At 47.7% G+C, this 19289-nt stretch overlaps 1 protein-coding gene across 1 annotated transcript in view; it reads left to right on the top strand.

The window, feature by feature from the left end:
* The window catches only part of Washc1 (WASH complex subunit 1), a 19753-nt gene continuing 464 nt past the window's right edge, over positions 1–19289 (top strand). The window contains exons 1-10 of the mRNA XM_005333960.5: positions 1–156; positions 5822–5975; positions 15976–16087; positions 16251–16397; positions 16551–16687; positions 16923–17058; positions 17266–17467; positions 17554–17724; positions 18309–18467; positions 19124–19192. Of these exons, the coding sequence (XP_005334017.2) occupies positions 5827–5975; positions 15976–16087; positions 16251–16397; positions 16551–16687; positions 16923–17058; positions 17266–17467; positions 17554–17724; positions 18309–18467; positions 19124–19192 (1282 nt within the window). The 5' untranslated portion in view covers positions 1–156; positions 5822–5826. The remainder of the gene's footprint in view (positions 157–5821; positions 5976–15975; positions 16088–16250; positions 16398–16550; positions 16688–16922; positions 17059–17265; positions 17468–17553; positions 17725–18308; positions 18468–19123; positions 19193–19289) is intronic.

Here is a 19289-nt window from a genome sequence, read left to right on the forward strand (position 1 = left end):
CCGAGGCGGTGGACTCCGTGTTGGGGCCACGCCACCTCCAGCCCGGGAGTGCGGCGGGAAGGCGGAGCTGGTGCGTGAGAGCGACGGCGCTAGGACCCCGCGGCGCGCGCCGAGCGGAAGAGGAGCGCGGCGGGCGGTGGCGGTGGCGGCGCGCAGGTGAGGGGCGCGGGCTGTGGGCTCGCGGGCTGGCGCCGGCGGCGGGGCGGAGGAGGGGACGCGAAGGCTTGGAGGAGGGCTGCGGGAGGGCCGGGCCACCGGCACCGGAGGAGCCCGTGGCCCTGCGTGGGGCGAGGGGGAGCGAGCGGCGGCGGGACCGCAGGCCCCGCGCTGGGTTCCTGCCGCCCTCGGGGCGCTTCGGGACCCCCGGGACGCGCGCCGCGCTCCCTGGCCCAGCCCGGTCGCTTCCTGCCCTCGCCGGAGGCCGAGGCCCGCAGAGGACCGGGACCGGGCCGGGTGGGGCTCTGTGGGTCCCAGGCTCCGCTGCCTCCCGGCCGCCGGCCCCAGGACCCTCACGCTCCGCCCCGGGGTGCAGGGGACGAGCCGCTCGGAACCGTGACACAGTGCCTGACGCTGGGCCGGCCCTGTGGTTGGCCCCGGTCCTTCTCGGACCGCGCCTGTTTCCTGATCGCCTTGTGCAGAGCTGTGTAACTGCGGGATAGATCCTGGGAGAGGATGGTTTGCAGGAGGGGTTCCGTGCACTTCCCAAATTATAAACCGCAGTATCAAAGAGGCGTCGAGTGTGGGCTCCTGTTTTGGGGAGAGACCTCGGTCTTTCCCAGACTAAGGTAGTGCGGTCCAATGGAAATATTAGGCGATACGCGACAAATGTATACATTTCTGATTTGTCGACTTTAAAACATCTGGAGAATATCTTGGTGAACGAGGCATATAGATGCAAGGAAAACAGCATTTTTAAAGAATGTTTATGGGTTTGTGGAATGTATTAAACAATAAAAATGAGTAAGTAGGAAATGTCAAAGGCCTAGTATGAATTGCAGTTGTCCACTAAGGAACCGAGGAGGAGTTAGGATTTCTAACAATAAAACTCCCCAATACAAGAAAATACTTGTGAATTTTTCACCTTTTATTTTTCAACCAAGTCCCCCATGACTTCTTAGCTATTTATGGTATTTTCCCATGTTTTCTATCATCTTTTTAAAATGATCACCACAGACTTTTCAAAACATAATTGCCAACGAACCTCTTTGTGCTTGAGTTTTCTCATATGTGTAAGTCCACAGTAACATACCTCCAAAGTGTGTTGTGAAGTTATACGGTTGAAATGATTCAAAGTGACTAGGAAGTGTTTGTCACAGTGTGGCTCAGCCTCCCTAATGTCAAAAACATAACTAGTTTAGGTTTATATAGGACAAACTATCAAAATAAGGTGTCTTAATTTTTTTATGTGTTTTGGTACTGGGAATTGAACCCAGGGGCCCTTTACCACTGAGCTACATCCTGTCCTCCCCCCCCCTTTTTATTTTTTTATTTTTTATTTTGAGACAGGGTCTTGCCAAGTTGCTCAGGGGTCTTGCTTACTTTGCTGAGGCTGACCTTGAATTGGGGATCCTCCTGCCTCAGCCTCTCTAGTTGCTGGGATTACAGGTGTGTGCCATTATGCTGGGCAAGATAAGGTGTTTTAATTAGCACCAACACAGTCTTGGAACTCTAAAATTTGTGTTTTTATATAAAACAATAAAATGTACTGATAAGTAACAAAAGTTCTGCATTCTGACAACATAGGTTCAGGTCTGGGCTTCATCATAAGCTAGCATTTTGATGCTGGAAAAAAATGTTATTTGGTTTGTCCAACCCCATTTCCTTATCTAAAATTGGTGATAATGATATATTCACCAATACTAATAATTAAATAATTCTTTGATAGGATGTTCTCAAGTATATAGGTATTATTAGTTAAAAGTAATAATTATTCATAGTGTTATTAGTTAATAATAAAAATATTGCATATGAAAATTCTGTCTACTGAAAGAGTCAATAAAGATTATCTTCATGATAATCATTTAATAGCTACAGGATATAGGAGGAAGAGACAATAAAATGAAAATATTATGATTAATTTCAGTGCTTAGGCCGGAATTCATCCAAGGGTGTGTCTTTCTGGAAAAGAGGAACAGAGACTCATTTCTTTAGTTATACAGGACACAGAGGAAGGAAGGAAGATGCTAGCCACATGTGATATATATTTTTTTAATTTTCAAAAAAATCGTTATTGGTGCATTCTAATTATACATAACAATTATCCATTTTGATATGTTCATACATGCACATAGCATAAATTAGTCTGTTTCGTTCCCCCTTACCTGCCTCCCCTTCCCTTCTCCTATCCCCAATCCTATTTTTCTAGTAGTCTCACTTGTGTTTTCATGAAGTCCCTTCTCTTTCCTTATTCCTCTCTAGTTCCACATATGAGAGAAAACATAACCCTGAGTCTGGTTTATCTCACTTAGTATTATGTTCCCCAGTTCCATCCATTTTCCTATGAATGCCATAATTTTGCTCTTCTTTATTGGCTGAGTCATACTTCATTGTTTCTGTGTACCACATTTTCTTTATCAGTTCATCTGTTGATGGATACCTAAGTTGGATCCATAACTTGACTGTTGTGAATTGTGCTGCTGTAAACATGTGTATGCATGTATTTTTGCTGTAGTATGCTGACCAAGGAATGGTAAAGTTGGGACTTATGGTAGTTCCAGCCTTTTGAGGAACCTCCATACTGATTACCATAGTGGGATGTGGTAATTTACAGTCCTACTGATAGTGTATAAAATGTTCCTTTTCTCCTGTATCCTTGTCAGCATTTATTTTTTGTATTCTTAATGAGTGTCATTCTCACTGCAGTGAGATGAAATCTCAGTGTAGTTTTGATTTGCATTTTCTTGATTGCTAAAGATGTTGAACATTTTTTCATATATTTGTTGGCCATTTGTATTTCTTTTTTTTGAGCAGTATCAGTTTAGTTAATTTGTCCATTTATTGGGTGTGGGGATTTTTTTTTTTCTGGAGTTAAGTTTTTTTTCAGTTCTTTATATAGTCTGGTTGCTAATTCTCTGTCTGAAGAGTAGCAGCAAAGATTTTCCCCATGCTGTAGGCTCTTTCTTCATGCTTTTATTTTCCTTTGCCATGCAGAAGCTTTTTAAATTAATGCTATCCCATTTATGAACTCCTGATTTTATTTCCTGAGCCCTATTGAGGAAGTCATTGCCTATGCCTGTATGTTGAAGTGTTGACCTTTTGTCTTTCTTTTTTTAAAAAAAAATATTTATTTTTAAGTTGTAATTGGACACAACACCTTTATTTTGTTTATTTATTTTTATGTGGTGCTGAGGATCAAACCCAGGGCCCCGCACATATTAGGTGAGCTCTCTACTGCTGAGCCACAACTCCAACCCCCCCCCCCCAATTTTCTTTCAACAGTTGCAAAGTAGAAACCTTAGGTCTAATTTCTAAGTCTTTGATCCACTTGTGTTTGACTTTTGTATGGGTGAGAATTAGGGATCGAGTTTCTTTCATTGTTGTACATATGGATATTCATTTTTTTAAAGTAAAAAGAAATGGGTGATATTAGTGATATATTTATTTAACCCAGTTTATCTAACATGGTCATTTCAGCATATAATCAATATAAAAATTAATGAGAGATTTTACATTCTTTTTCCTACTAAGTCTTTGAATTTCAGTGTGCATTTTATACTTACAATACATCTCAGTTTGAACTATCTGCATTTCATGTGTTCAGTGGCTGGTGCCCACCATATTGAACAGCACCCATTTAACTTCTAGCTATGGTATTCACTGTTATTCACAAACTATCTCTTTTTATCATTTTTTTCCCTGTAACTTCCCCCAAAATGTTATATTCTAACCATGCAAAACCACTTATATTCCTCTAGATGCCATTGGTTAAGCTGTTTCTTTTACCTAGAATGTTTTTGAACCCTTTCTCTGGGCCTTGGTAGAGAGGTACAGATTTTGTCAACAGGCTTTTCTGGACTCCTCTAACTCTTAGCTCTGTATTTATAGGTGAATTACAGTGCTTATTGTAGGGGGTTTAGTTGTTTTTGAGGCTATCTCTCTGTCTAGTGCCTTTTTCATCTTTGTTGTGATCATGGCCTGCACTTAATAGCTGATCAGTAGATGTTTGCAGACAGAATGAGTAAACCGCTAACCAGCTGTATTCACTCTCTTAATTCTCCAACGGATGTGATACTTCCTTAGGAGATTTGTGCCTGTATTACCCTCTCGCACATGTGCGTGGGCAATCACACACACATCCAGATGTGGTAACTAACGAGGAATTCATCTCAAGACGTGCGCAAAAAGGATCTTCTTTCCCCCTCTTGATTTTATGGATGGGAGAACTGAGGAATAGAAAGTAAGTTAGGAAGGCCAGCTGATTTGCATCAGTATCAATATAAAGAAGGGGAGGGGAGGAGAGTTCTTGAAAGAGGTATGGTGGTTTCAGAGGATTGAGTCCCTTAGGTGGTTGGGGATCAGCTGGCTCCACTTGGTTGCTTGATAAAAGGGAAGGGAAGTGGGAAGTGAGGAGTAACTCTTGGGTCCTGATGAGTATTCAAGACAGGTTCAGGTCTAGGAAGCTGAGAATTTCTTTTCTGGAAGCTCCTCTCCAAGGAGGAGCTCATTGCTGGAGAAAAGTTGAAGAGCAAAATGATCATCATCTCAGATCAGGAAAAATACTGACCTACAGAGGGTAGGAGAGAGCCAGTAAGGCAAAAGGAAGAGCTCTGGAAACCAGCAAGCGGAGCCAAGGAGTCCTATTGGGACAAAGACTTCTCAGAGAGCAGTACCAGTTCTCAGTCTATAGAATCAGAGATTCAGAGAGATTAGTCATGGTCAAACAGCATTTTAAGTTCACATGAAGCCTTCTAGCCCTTCCTGCCATACTTACCCGCCCCACTCACACCTCTGTTGCAACCAAGGGCCCCAGTGTGGTGCCTAAGAGAGCAGGTCTAGGGCGCCGTGCCAGGCCTGATTAATGTCTTCCTCACCGTCTTCCAGAGTGGGGCTGTGATTAAGCCTATTTATAGGGGCCTGGTGCCTTAATATTCTGCCTGGCGTGTCTCTTGCCAATCAAATCAGTGCCGTCTGCAGTGTGATTGCTGCTTTAGTGGCACCAGGGAGCGGAGTTAATTAAACCCAATATAAATAGACTCTGCCCTCGCCTTGCAATTCGAAGGCGTGTTTTTCCTTCCTGTTCTCCACCCCCACATGCACCAACTTCCTTCTGGTCCCCTTAATGCTGGCCTGGGTGAGTAAAGCACTCTTATACCTAGAGTCACTGGCCATTGCCTAGAGTTTCTCAGGGGCCAAAGTGGGAAGAATCCAATTGTCCACATTCTTCCTGCTTTCCCAAAGTAGGGTGTCATTTTGCAGTCTATTCTAATGATCCCTGTCCCCCCTACCCCCTGCGCCTCCATATCTGCTTCCATGCTTTTTGTTTCTCTGCGCAGGGTTTCTTTGTGTTTATCCAAGAATGGGAGGTCAAACTGAGATAATGTATGTAAAGGGTGCTTTAGGAAGTCATGAAATGTCATACCTTTTCTGTACTGTTGTCCCTACCAGTTACCCAGTCCATGGTACTGGCTTTTCCCTCCCTTATTCACTCAAAAGGCATCAGCAGAATTTCATCTCTGTGGAGCCTTAGCCTTTCACCAGATGTTCTTCACTCCTCCCCCTCCCTGCTCTTACACAGGTGGAACCTCAACATCACCTTGCCCTGTGGTGATGGGTATGGGTGAGCATGGGGCTCTGGTCCTGATGATCTCGTTCCCACCCACAGGTACTATGACTCCTTTGAGGACCCAGCATTCCTTGGCAGGTCAGACGTACTCAGTGCCTCTCATCCAACCTGACCTGCGGCGAGAGGAAGCCATTCAACAGGTGGCAGATGCCCTGCAATACCTACAGAAAGTCTCTGGAGACATCTTTAGCAGGTAGGTATTTCCACTCTCCTCCACCTTGCCCCATGCAGGGCTGCCCCCTGTCTTGAGCAGTCTTTTCTCCAATGTCAAGGATACACACTCTTGGAGCAGACTGCTTAGTGATTCTGGGTCCTGGGTGGGGACACTGCTTCTGTGGAATGGGCTCAGAGCAGGAGCCCAGCTTGAAAGCTTTTCTCCTAAGTGCCTGAGAGCCCAGCACCTACAGTCCCCTGTGGCCCCTGTGTTTCTTATAGATCCCTCAGGTCCCACTGGTAGCTCTGTACATTCTCCCACCCAGGGGCCCTGTTCACTTATTCCTGTGCTAGCAAATATATACTCAGCATTCTAGTATGCAAGGCACTGTGCTCCTCTGTAGAGTCAGCAACGAGCAAACTAGTATCACTGTCCAACTAGAGTATGTACTATGGGGGGAGGGACACTTATATACAATCATGCCTCCCTTAATGACAGCTGGATGTTCTGAGGAATGTGTTGCTAGATGATCTCGTGGTCGTGTGAACATTGTTGTGCACTACATAAATCTAAATGGAGTAGGTCAGAGTCTCCACGTGGCCTGTTCATATCATCAAGACACGTAGTAAACATGAGATAGATGAGGCTGCCACTGGTGTAATTGGTACACTGTTTACAGGAAAGTTTTTTTTGTTGTTGTTGGTGCTGGGGATTGCACCCAGAGTCTTGTACATGCAAGACAAGCATTCTACCAACTGAGCTATATCCCCAGCCTTTATGGTAAATTTTTATAGGTAGAAGAAGTATACTTTGAAATAATAGTGAAAAGGATTGTATAGTACATACATAATCTAGGAACAGTTGTTGATCATCATTATTGAGTATTATATACTATACACATTTGTATATGCTGTACTTTGACATGACTTGCTGCATGCTAGGTTTCTTTATACCAGCATCACCTCAAACATGGACATAGTGTGGCATTGTGCTATGGCACTGTTATGATGGCTGTGACATTACTAGGTGACAGAAATTTCTTAACTTCATTATGGGACCACCATTATACCTGTAGTCCTTTGTTGTCTGAAACACCATTATCTACTGCATGACTGTAATCAATTGCACAATCAGTTAATTACAGTTGTAATGTTTTTTATAATGTTTACATTAGGCTCTGAGTGCACTCATTTAGCCCTTGGTATACTTGAGGTACTGTTATCTCCTTTTATAGAAAACTGAGGCACAGAAAGGCTAAGAGATTTGGCCAAGTGACAAAGCCAGAGTTCAAACTCAGGGGCTGGGTGGCTCCAGAGTCTGTGAGATTATTATTATTTGTGTGAAGGGAAATGAGTTGCTATGCAACTTGTAATGGGTAGCCTGACTTGGTCTACAGGGATCAGGATAGGTGTGAGGAAATAACATTTACGGTAAAATCTAGGGGTGGGAGATTAGGTCAGGAAGCAGTATATTCCAGAAAGAAAGAAGGGTATAAGTGGAAGTCCTGAGGTGGGAAGGACCTGAAAGGAGGCTGATATACCTAGAGCAAGAGGGGTTGGTGAGATGGGCAGGGCTTTTGAGATCATTGATGGTTTTGAACTTGTGTTAGTTACCTTTCCATTACTGTGACAAAATACCTGCGATAATCAACTTAAAGGAAGAAAAGTTTAAGGCTTCAAAGTTTTCAGTCCATGATCACTTGCCCACATTGCTTTGGGCCTGTGGTGAGGTGGTACATCATGGCAGAAGGTGTGACAAAAGAAAGTTGTTAACCTGATGGTGCCAAAAGGCAAAGAGAGTGAGAGAGACAGGAATGAGTCTGGGACCAAATATTTTCTTAAGGGCACAACACACGGCCCTAATTTGCCCTAGGCCCTAACTTCCACTAGGACTTACTTTTAAAGTTTCCATTACTTTCCAATAACATCACAGGCTGGGGAATAAGCCTTCAACACATATCCTTTTGGGGGCACTTTCAAACCATAGCAGAGCTGAGAGAGCTGCAGCTTTCTGAATCTGTAGTGCTTATCTGGTGCAGACCCTGGCTACACTGATTTTTCATTCATTGTTTATTTAACATGATTGAATGGTGGGCTTGGATGTAGCTCAGTTATAGAGAACTTGTGTAGCATGTGTGAGTCCCTGGGTTCAATCCCCAGTATCAAAAAATATAAATGATTATAGCAATGGAGTCTGCTCGTTGCAGAGGCTCCAGGTTTTATCCAGAACACAGGTCTGGACTTTGGTTTAAGTCATGTGAGATGAGTCAGGCCTTCTGCCTGGGTGCCCACACTATGCTTCACATGGGAGGATCTTTTCTCTCACTTTGTCTGACTTAAGTTCCTTCATGGTCCAAATCATCCTGTACCCCATCCCTGGTTGTATGCCAGACCTGGAACCCCTGCTCCTTCCCTGTGCAGTATTCTCTGCCTGCAACCATTCAAAGTCAGTCTCTTCCTGGAAGCCCTCCCCTGTAGGGGAGGAAATATTGTCTCCAGCTGGACTTGGTGTAAATCCCAGATTCTCTTGGCTCTTCTGCCCACTGACTCATCTGTCTGCTCCAAGACTGTCCATAATGTGACTGTAACAGGGGCAGGGTATTGATATGGTTAAGGGGATCACCTCTGGAGCAGAAAGCTTCTGCTCAAATTGGACTTCCTCATTTGCTTGCTTTGTAACCTTGAGCTTGTTACTTAACCCCTGCAAGCCTCAGTTTTCTTTTCTATTATTTTAATAATGGCATCTTCTTTGTAGGCTTATTGTTGAGATTAAATAAATTAAAGCACATGAAGGGAGAAGCAGCGAATATTAGTTCTTATCTGTTAATATCATTTCTATGATGCCTTTCATCAACCTGCTGTCAGTGTTATAGGATATGTTAGATGCCTTCTTTGTGCTTATTTTTATGCTAAATGTGCCCAAGGGACACATAAGTAACAGGACATAGGCCTTTAAGAACCATCAGCCCCAGATGATGGCCTTTCCATGCCCAGTGCTTGGAAAGGATGCCAGAACCAATTCCTAGATATCGTTGTATCTCCTCACCAGGACTGTGACTGTAGGCTCTACATTCTGGAAGAGGAGTGTTGGGTTTTGGGCATATCTTCCTCCTGTATCATGGTATTTGGCACCTTGAGCACAGCCAGCTGGGCAGGGGAGTGTGGAGTTGGTTGAGCATAGGTGCAGGCCCTCCACGTGAGAGGGTAGGGTGCTTCCCAGAGACCTGGACCTGCGTCTAGGCTCCCTCTCAGCCAGATTCCAGGTCACCTCATCAACCCCCATCACATACTAAAATGTACAGGCCATGGTGTCCTCAAGGAGCTTATAGTCTAGAATAGGAAAGCAAAGGGTTGGTTGTTTCTTAAGTGCCTGGCATGGACTGTGGGGTTCCAGGGATCTAGAGAAGGGAAACAGAAAATCAGTGGCACATCTATCAATTAGAACTCCACAAACCTGCCTAAACAAAGAGTAACAAATCGGTAGAGCAGGCTTCAGAATTGAAGAGCTTAAACGGTGACATCAGGACCTGGCTTTGCTTTCATTCCTCTTCAGCTTGCTTCTTTTGGGTTGGCTCCATTCCCAGACAGGTCTTTCTTCAGTGATGGCAAGGGGATAACTGGTCGGGCCAGAGCTCCTACACTCAGAAAAGAATATTCCCTGCTGTGCCAGCCCTTCCTCCAGATGTCACTCTTGCCTGTGTGGCCTGGCATGACTCTTAAGAGTTTCCCAGAATCATTGCTGGGGTGATAACACACTGATTGATTCAGACCTAAGTCACATGCATTGCCTGTGAGGCACAAGGACTGAGCTTTTGGGAGTGAGATTCCCTAAAGAAAATGGGGCTGTTACTTGCATAAGGAGGAAATAGATGTAGAAAGGAAAAGTACAGGGCTACTCCACATGGCCAGGGGAAGCCCCAGTAGATGGCCAGGAAGAGTCATAAGGAGGGTTATGGTTAGAAAGGTGGGTATACAGGTCATCTGGTGGAGTCTAGAAATGGGAACCACAGGCTTATTAGAAGCTTGAATGTGGCCTGGAACATAGTGTGTCATGGGCTCTGGAGGAGTTCAGCTTTTGTGCTGGGAGTGCATACATTGCTGCCTGCCCCACACATTCAGCTCCTTCAGTGCAGAGCAAGGTGTAAAAATTCTCTTTTTTGTGTGTTTGTAGGGCTTGAGTTCCCTCTGGATCATGCATCTTTGGGAGCTTTGCCTCATGTTTCTGTACATCCTCTGTGTGCTGCGGGAACACTTTCTGGCAGGAATGGGAGTGAGTAGGGCTATGAGTGGACAGTTGGGATCAGGAAGGTAGGGCCAGTCTGTGGGGGTTCTCACAGCTGGGACAGACTTTGTGTGTGATTCAGGAGTCCCAGAGAGCCCTGCAAGGTCCTTGTGCCGGAAGTGATGGGACAGAAGAGCTTTGGCACGGCTCTTCGGGCATCTGTGGACAAGTGGGTCAGGGTGGATTCCAGGACCACCCTGGAAACTTCTTGAGGTCAGGGCATGACCGGGATGAAGTTGTGGTCCAGCTAAGGTGCAGTGAAAACTGGAGAAGAGACATTTTAAAGGAAGCAGTGACAGATTTGATGACAGGCTGGGAACAGAGAATGCAGGAAAGGAAGGAGTCAGTGTTGATTTTGGGGTGGGGATGGGGAGTGTGGACCCCTGTCCTTATCCACCTGCCCCTATCCTGCAGCAGTCCAGAGGCTGGGGAAGTGGAATTGTGAACCCCAGCATAAAACTCACCCCTTAAACATGCTCCCTGCTTGGAAACCTCTTGCCAAGAAGAGATAGTGAGTATAGAAGAGACTCTCACCACTCCACTGTCCCCATCTCAGGCCCAGGCACAGCTTCTGGCCTCAGCAGAACCTGGGTAGGTTGTGCAAGTAGGTGAGTTCATGGCAAATTAGCATTCCAAGCTGGCCTCCTTCCTTCTGCTCTGGCGCAGTGGGGAGCCATGCGGGAATGACAAGCACTTCTCAGGCTCTCTCCAGCCATGCCCTGCAGATCCCCCTCCCCTCTCTCTGCCCATCTTCACCTGGAAAAGCCAAACCCCAAAATATCTGCCCAGAGATGTCACCTGCTTCACATAACTTAGATGACGTGGCAGGAGGGGTTGGATGGGGGGAATAAGAGCTGGACACATTCTGTGTGTGGACATAGGGATGCTGTCCTCTCTCATTCCCGCCTGCCCCAGCCCAGAAGCAGTAGCACTGTGTAGCTCCTTCCTCCTGGGAAAGGGTTCATTTTCTCCACCAAACTTCCCCTCCATCCTTTCTTCCTTCCTTCTCGCCTTTTCTCTTTCTCCTTTTCACCTTCCCATCCTTTCCCCTTGTCTGTGCTCCCCCTTCTTCTTGGCACCTGGTGGCCCTCAGGGTTACAAAGCATTCAGTCAGCTGCCTGAATAATTAGCAGATTATTCTTAATTATCCCAGACTGTGGAGAAGACTCTGGTGGGAGCCCAAGCTCAGCGCTGCTTCCCCAAGGCTGGGATGAGGCAGGGGAGGGGCAGCTATTCCAGTGGCAGTGGGTGCTCTTTCATGGCAGCCTCTAGGGCCTGCCTCCCAGAGTGTGACAGGCTATAGCATTGGTGGGGGCCTTCCTGGCTTCATAGGAAATATTCCCATAGGGAATCGGGGTCGTCTTTGGAGGTGGGGACAGGAAGTCCACATACTGTCCTGCCCTCCCACTCTCACAAGGGAGGGGAGAGCAGTCCCTGGGTGCTTCCTTTAGAGCTTCATGCTTCACCAGAGGAATTGCATGCCCTGACACCTATCCTGTGTGGTGTTCTCTTGCAAAGAGACTATTTCCTTTGCCCGGAGTTTCCTTCTTCATTTCTGCTCCAGATACTTCCAAGAAACTTCCCCAGTCCCATTCCTGTCCACCATGCGGGAGTGTGCACTTTCCTGTGAGTGTCTATAGAGTCTCCTCTCCTAGCCTGTGTGATCCAAGTACTCGAGGTGTGTCAGCTGCCACAGGAGCGCTGTCCAGGAACCACAGTCATTCCATGATATACAAGTTACAATTCAAATTTTTTGGCTAAAGAAACCAAGGCATGGGCTGGGGATGTGGCTCAAGCAGTAGCGAGCTTGCCTGGCATGCCTGTGGCCTAGGTTCGATCTTAGCACTATATACAAATAAAGATGTGTCCGCCAAAAACTAAAAAAATAAATATTAAAATTCTCTCTCTCTCTTAAAAAAAAAAAAAAAAGAAAGAAGCCAAGGCACATACCAAGAAGTGACTTGCCCAAGGTCACTCTGCTTCTAAACAGATGTGTAGTCCCAGTCCATGGGACATTGTGGTTATGTAGTTATTGATGTCCCTTTTTTCCCTCCCTGATAGACCTGAGTCACCTTGAGGCCAGATATGTGTTGTCTGATTCATCTCTCCCCACAGTCCCTAGCAGTGTGTTTTTCAAACAGAACACCCTCAAATTGTTTGTTGAACAGTGAGGGGTGGGGAGGGAAAGAAAAGAGGGGGATGTTTGGAGATGCCACCCTCCAGCGCTGGTGGAGGAGGGTGGACTAGTTGTGAGGCCCAAGTGCTGAGACATATTGAGTGAGCTAGTTCCATTCCCACCCCTGGCAGAGGCAGCCTTTTCTGCCAGTGCCTGGGCACATGTGCTGCAGCTTCAGCAATGAGCCTGGAAACTAACCTGCCTTTAGTAGACTACCAAGCCAAGAGGGTCTAGACCAGGAATGGCACAAACATTGCCCTCACGCCACTGTTCCACCTTTGGCCCCTTGGGAGGGCACTGTTAATCAACATCCCAGCCCCATTGTGGCCTAACAGCCCTTCCTAACACATCCTTCCAGATCATCCCTACCAGTCAACTGTGGGGGCACATGAACGGTAAGCTCTTTGTCAGCCTAGGTCTGTACGCTCCCTCAGCGTCATGGTGTATGATCTTAAGAAATGAGACTACTGGAGGCTTTACTTAGACCTGTAGGTTCTTAGATGAGAAAAGAACCCCAGATACCATTTCTTCCATCCCCCACCCTGAGGTAGGATTCTTGCTTGGTGCATCTCTGACAGGCAGTCATCCATCTGGAATCTGATGGTCTTGCAAAGCCATGCAGCTCTTCACTAGAAAATTCTATGTAGAACCAAAATGTGCTTCCTTGTAACCCCACTCACTGGTCCTAATGTAGCTGTCTAGGTCTGATCACTTTTCCACCTAACAGCCCTTTTGATATATTTGATATTTGAAGGGAATTATCATCTTCTCGAAGTCATCTCATCTTCAGCCAGAACATCCTTCAGTTGTCTTCCTACGACATGAATTTCTCACTCATCAGCCTCCTTTGTACGATTGGTCGTTTGTCACATTCTCTTTACCACTTGTAACATGTCAGACTCTGCCCCAGATGCTAGACACAATGAAGAAGACAGGCTTTATAGTCTAGAAGGGAGTTCAGAGCCCAATTTGAAGGGGATGCACTGGTGGCTGAAACTGGTGCTGGCATGAAGCAGCTCTCCTTAATCCAGGGCTCTGCTTTCTCCTGTGCCTCTGAGAAGGGTGTATGAGAAGGGTGTAAGTTCCCTGCTTATTGAAAGGACAGGGGAGGGCAAGAGAGGGATCACTGAGATCTCACTCACTTTCTAAGCTGCTTAATGTGCTTTTAGCTCCTACTGAGCTTTTAGTGAACTAAAACCTCCAGGTCTTTCTTCCCTGAACTGCTACTTAACCACGTTCCCTCTGCCTTCTGTATTTGTGTACTTGATTTTTTAGACCTAAATGCTGGGCTTCACATGTATTTTTTGTAAGTGGGATCTTGTTGATTGTAGTCCCTCCTCTGGCCTTTCAAGATGAAGTCCTAATACCACTGTGCCTCTTGACCTACCTCTATAGTATGTGCCCAGTTTTCTAATCAAGTGTTGAATGAATGGGACAGGGCCCTGCCACAGACCTGTGTAAAAGACCAAGGTCATTCCCTTCTTTTTGTGTGCCTTTTGAGTGCTGCTGTTCATCTGATTGTGATCTTTCTTCTATGTCTTCTCCTCCAGCCCCCATAGCTTCATCTTGTCCATTGGATTTGGTTAGAAACTCAAAATCCTTTATGATTCAAGATGGCACCATTTTGAAAGTTTTCCCCTCTCTAAAACCTTACCAAAGAAAGAAATGTGATGGATTTTCTTTCTTTAACACACACTAGCCCCTAGGACTTGCCTCTTCCTTCTCTAAGTGCTTACAGACCCTCTCTTTAATAACACGTTGCAGAAATTTGCCAGGCCTTGTTGTGGAACTTTATGTTGACAGCCTTGAGATATCAGTCCTCCTCTCTTTGATGACAGAATTAGAACAGAGTAACTATTGTCCATCTCGCATTCTCATGCCCTTCCTGCTGTCCCATGAACTCTGAGTAGAGCTGTTAGCTCACCCCTAGGACTGTTTCAGCAGAATGTGACTGCGTGGGGGACTGGAGAGAAGCGAAGCATCTCGTGTTTGAGCACTCATTATAGTAGGTGAAGACCTCTCCCTGCAGAAGATGGACCCACTGGGTCAGGTGGTTCTGCTGGGAGGAGACAGCTTCCTCCCTTTCTCTTTCTCTTCTGCCACAATCCACAGACCTGTTAAGGGGAAGAAGCAGCTTTGGAACCTGTGCATGCCTCAGTTCCCCCGCCTCTATCTCCTCACCAAGTCCTGCACGTGCAAGCCAGGTGCGGTTGGGACTGACTCACCAGGACATGGAGACCATGGATTTTGGGGTGCTAAGACCTTCTAGAGCTGGTGAGGTGGTTGAGGAGGTTTTTGCCAGATTCCTGACTATTCCATCTTTTATGGAAATCCCTCTGCCACCCCATTTCCTCTTCCTACCTTTTCCATGAACTAAACTTGGCCTCTGCTTCCTTATTCCCTATGCCTCAGACATTTGCTTGCTGTCATGAGGCAGTTGCTCAGAGGACCTCTGTGAACGTGGAATGTGGGCAGGGGCTAGTTTTATTGGCGGTAGGGGAGCTGGAGAAGTGACTGGGAGGATATTGTGGCACATGAATCAGACATAACTTCAAAGAGCACAGAGTTGCTATGGCCCAACAGTATGGAAACACACAAAGGAGGCTCACACACATTGAGTGTGAGTTAGAAGAAGCCTCCATCGTGTGAGAAATGTACAGTGGGTGCCTCCAAATGCCAGACACTGTTTTAGGCACAGCAAGGAACAAACAAAGGCCTGACCTCTATCTAGAGCACACACAAGCAAGCGATGCATGGTGCCCAGAAGTGCTGTGGGGAGAAGCATTGCAGGCTGGGGGCAGAAAGTACAGGTGCGCTTCAAAGATTGTGTGGGCAAGGAGGGGACTCTGAAGTAAAGGAGCTAGCCATGTACATGTCTGTAGAAATGACATTCTGATGCAAAGGCCATGATAGGAGAATGTGTTTGGCACATCGGGGAATAGCAGGGTGGCTGGTGCATGAATTCCACAACACATCTGGGGAGGGTGGAAAAGGTGAGCAGCCTGGCCACCTGGAGACTTGTAAGCTGTGATCAGGATTTAGGATTTACTCTGTGAGTCATTGTTCATTTGTAGAGGCAGTCCTTCCACAGGCCTGGAGTTTGAATGTAGATGATGGCCCATAGGACCGGACTTACCCTTCACTTAGTCTCACCCAACTCTAGTTTCCTCCTTGGCAGAGGCCAGTAGTCTGTTGACATCATGTGCCCACGAGGGATAGGTACAAATGCTCTGCCAACTGTAAGTAACTATACATATGTGTAGGTAATCACAATGGTCTTTCCGTATACCCTGCTTGAGACTGTAAACTCCTGGAGGCAGGGACTGTGTCCCTTCATATGGCATGTGCAGGTGCCATCTGGGGCCAGGTGGCTACTCTTCCCTACCCAGGGCTCCAAAGAACTTAGTGGCATTAATGTGTAGACTCCTCAGGTTGGTCTCCTGGTAGAGACCATCTGGACAGGGCAACATCAACTCTGATGGTCAGGTGACACTGTTTGAAGAATTCATGCAAAGTCTGCTATTGACAGCAGGAGGTGCAGGGCTGGGAGTAACCCCAGCTCTCTCATCTTTTCTGTGGCAGGATCTCCCAGCGGGTAGAGCTGAGCCGAAGCCAGCTGCAGGCCATTGGGGAGAGGGTCTCCTTGGCCCAGGCCAAGATCGAGAAGATCAAGGGCAGCAAGAAGGCCATCAAGGTAGCCTGTGGGGCCCTGTGGTCTGTAGCTGGTGTGTAGTCCTTCCATCTTTCCATGCCCCTGCTGTCCTCCTGCCCAGGGTCATCTCTCCATGCCTCCCACTAACCAACCCTAGGCTCTCTGGAGCTTCTCAGGTCTCTTAGCCATATCCTGGTTCCCACAGGTATTCTCCAGTGCCAAGTACCCAGCCCCAGAGCGTCTGCAGGAATACGGCTCCATCTTTACTGGGGCACAGGACCCTGGTCTGCAGAGACGGCCTCGCCACAGGATCCAGAGCAAACACCGCCCCTTGGATGAACGGGCCCTGCAGGTCTGGTGGCCACACTCATCACACCCTAATGCCATGAACGCTGATGGGGAAGCTGAGGAATCTGTCTCCAGAGAAGATTCTGACTGGGATGGGGGTGGGGGTCAATATAGCTTGGTGCTAAAACCCACTATCCATCCCTGTCACTCACCCCAGGAGAAGCTGAAATACTTTCCTGTCTGTGTGAACACCAAGCCAGAGCCCGAGGATGAAGCTGAGGAAGGTCTTGGGGGTCTTCCAAGCAACATCAGCTCTGTCAGCTCCTTGCTGCTCTTCAACACTACTGAGAACTTGTATGGCCAGAGGGCGGGGCTGCAGAGATGTGGGTGGGAGGGAGGCTGGGCTTAGCAGCGGTTCCAGGGACATGGCTCTGGTGCAGCAGTCCAGAGCTAACAGCTTGTTTTTTTCTGGTTTGGTTCAGTTTGGTTTATAAGGCCTGAGAACCCACAACAGACTGCATCCTATGATGCCTTGGGAGAGGTGGTCAGGAACCCAGGCCTGCCTGATGCTACTCACCCCACCCTGTAGGTACAAGAAGTATGTCTTCCTGGACCCCCTGGCTGGTGCTGTAACAAAGACCCATGTGATGCTGGGGGCAGAGACGGAGGAGAAGCTATTTGATGCTCCTCTGTCCATCAGCAAGAGAGAGCAACTGGAGCAGCAGGTAGAGATGGAGGCAGTGTGGATGGGTGGGGTCTGTCAGCCCTGCCAGGGTGCTTCTCTAGACAAGGGCTCTACTATGCCCTTTGCCTACCTACCCAGCTGTGTGGGGTCTGCACTGGGTCACACTGGCTCTGCCTCCAGGTCTCACAGCAGGCCCTGTGTTCCCAGGTGGCTGTTGACCCTCATGAACCTCCACCCAATCCCACAGGTTCCAGAGAATTACTTCTATGTGCCAGACCTGGGCCAAGTACCCGAGATTGATGTGCCATCCTACCTGCCTGACCTGCCTGGCATTGCTGATGACCTTATGTACAGTGCTGACTTGGGGCCAGGCATTGCTCCCTCTGCCCCTGGTGCTATTCCAGAACTGCCCACCTTTCCTACAGAGGTTGCGGAGCCTTTCAAGGCGGGTAAGCTGGGAGCTAGTGTGGGAATTGGCCCAGGGAGCTCCCGTTTGGTCTCTTTCATCCTAGGCATTCACACACTTTCATTCTAGACCTAGAAGATGGGGTGCTGACAGCACCCCCACCACCACCACCACCCCCACCGCCACCCCCAGCTCCTATGGTGCTGGCCAGCGCCCCTCCACCCCCACCTTCACCCCAGACTGTGGCCTCCACCAGCCAAGGTGCCAGGGAGGACAACAGCAGCAGCACACCTCCTTCAGGTAGGGTGGTGCCGGGTGGACTCAGTCCTTGGAGGCACCTTCAACTGTCCAGTTTCCAGATCCTGAAAGGATCAAGTAGTCATTATTCCTAGATTTGCAGAATAGTTCTCATTTCAAATATTTTTTTCCACTAGGTTCATAAAATAGTGGTTTTCAAATTGTCGAGCTTTGGAATCTTTAGAGGGAACCTAGAAAATAGGGGTCTGTCTCCCACTCCCAGTTAAGCCAATGAAGAAGTCTATTAAAAAAATTGAGAACACAGAATTTATTTTAATATTGTATCTCCCAGTCTATTTCCAGCCTCCAGAAGGGGAACAAAAATCCTTTTTTTCCATGTGTCAAGATGGGACACTTATCAGCACATCAGTGATTCATAGGGCCCACTTTTGCAGGGTGGCAGCTAAATGGGATGGTGGAGAGGGACCTGTTGGCTACAGTTCAGGCCCTGGACAGTCCCAGAAGCCCCTGCTTCACCATTTGGCTTCCTCAGGAGAGGTGCCCTCCCCCATAGTCAGGCTCTGGAGGCTGTTCCTCCCAGCCCTGCCTGAGCAGCCTTTCCTCCTTATGCCCATCCCACCTCCCAGTTCCAGTCCAGGGAGCTCCCAAGGAAGTGGTTGACCCCTCCAGTGGCCGGGCCACTCTGCTGGAGTCCATCCGCCAAGCTGGGGGCATCGGCAAGGCCAAGCTGCGCAGTGTTAAAGAACGCAAGCTGGAGAAGAAAAAACAGAAGGAGCAGGAACAAGGTGAGGGGACCCTTGGTCCACTGCAGGAAGACTCCAAACAAAAGGTCACCTGCCCCTCCATCTCTCACGAGTCCCCACAGTGTTCTGCCCAGCGACACCACCCCAAGCTTTTCCTCCAGGTAGTCACTGGAAACCCCAGTGGATATCCTCACATGGGCCAGGCACTCCTTAGTAGAGCCTTCCCCTCTAAGCTCACCCAACTCCACCACAAAGGAGAATCTTGGCCCAGAGTCATTTAAGGAAATGGCCAGGGACCCAAAAGACTAAAGATCTGGGGGGTTAGCTCAGTCCTACTTTATGTTTCAGGCTTGTCTGCTGTGAATCCCAACTTGGCATCATGCATTACCTTGGCATAAAGCAGCAGGGCCCTGGGTTTGTGTCCCAGTCTGCTTCTGACCTGCCTGGTAACCACAGGCAAATTGCCTAACCACTCTGGGCCTTGTCCTCATTGTGAGAACTAAAATGTTAACTACTTTGTTAATGCCACTGCAGGACCCACAGAGACCAAAGCTCCAAGAGTCTGGTGAACGTGTGGCTGGGGAGCAGGCTGGGGAGTGTTGTAGAGGTGGGATGAGCAAGCCAAGAGTGTGAGGCTGCACCTAGAGATGTCCTATTTGGCACATTTGCACTCCCTCACCATGGCTTCCCCATTGCAGTGAGAGCCACCAGCCAGGGTGGAGACCTGATGTCCGATCTCTTCAACAAGCTGGTCCTGAGGCGTAAAGGTAGGAGGCAGGGTGCCCTGCCTTTTGGCCTTGAGACATTTTGTATTATATGTAATCCTGTGTGTGTCTTCCTATTCTTAAATCTCCCAAGGGCTGG

The sequence above is a fragment of the Ictidomys tridecemlineatus genome, chromosome 6, assembly GCF_052094955.1.
Source record: "Ictidomys tridecemlineatus isolate mIctTri1 chromosome 6, mIctTri1.hap1, whole genome shotgun sequence".
Classification (NCBI taxonomy): Eukaryota; Metazoa; Chordata; class Mammalia; order Rodentia; family Sciuridae; genus Ictidomys; species Ictidomys tridecemlineatus.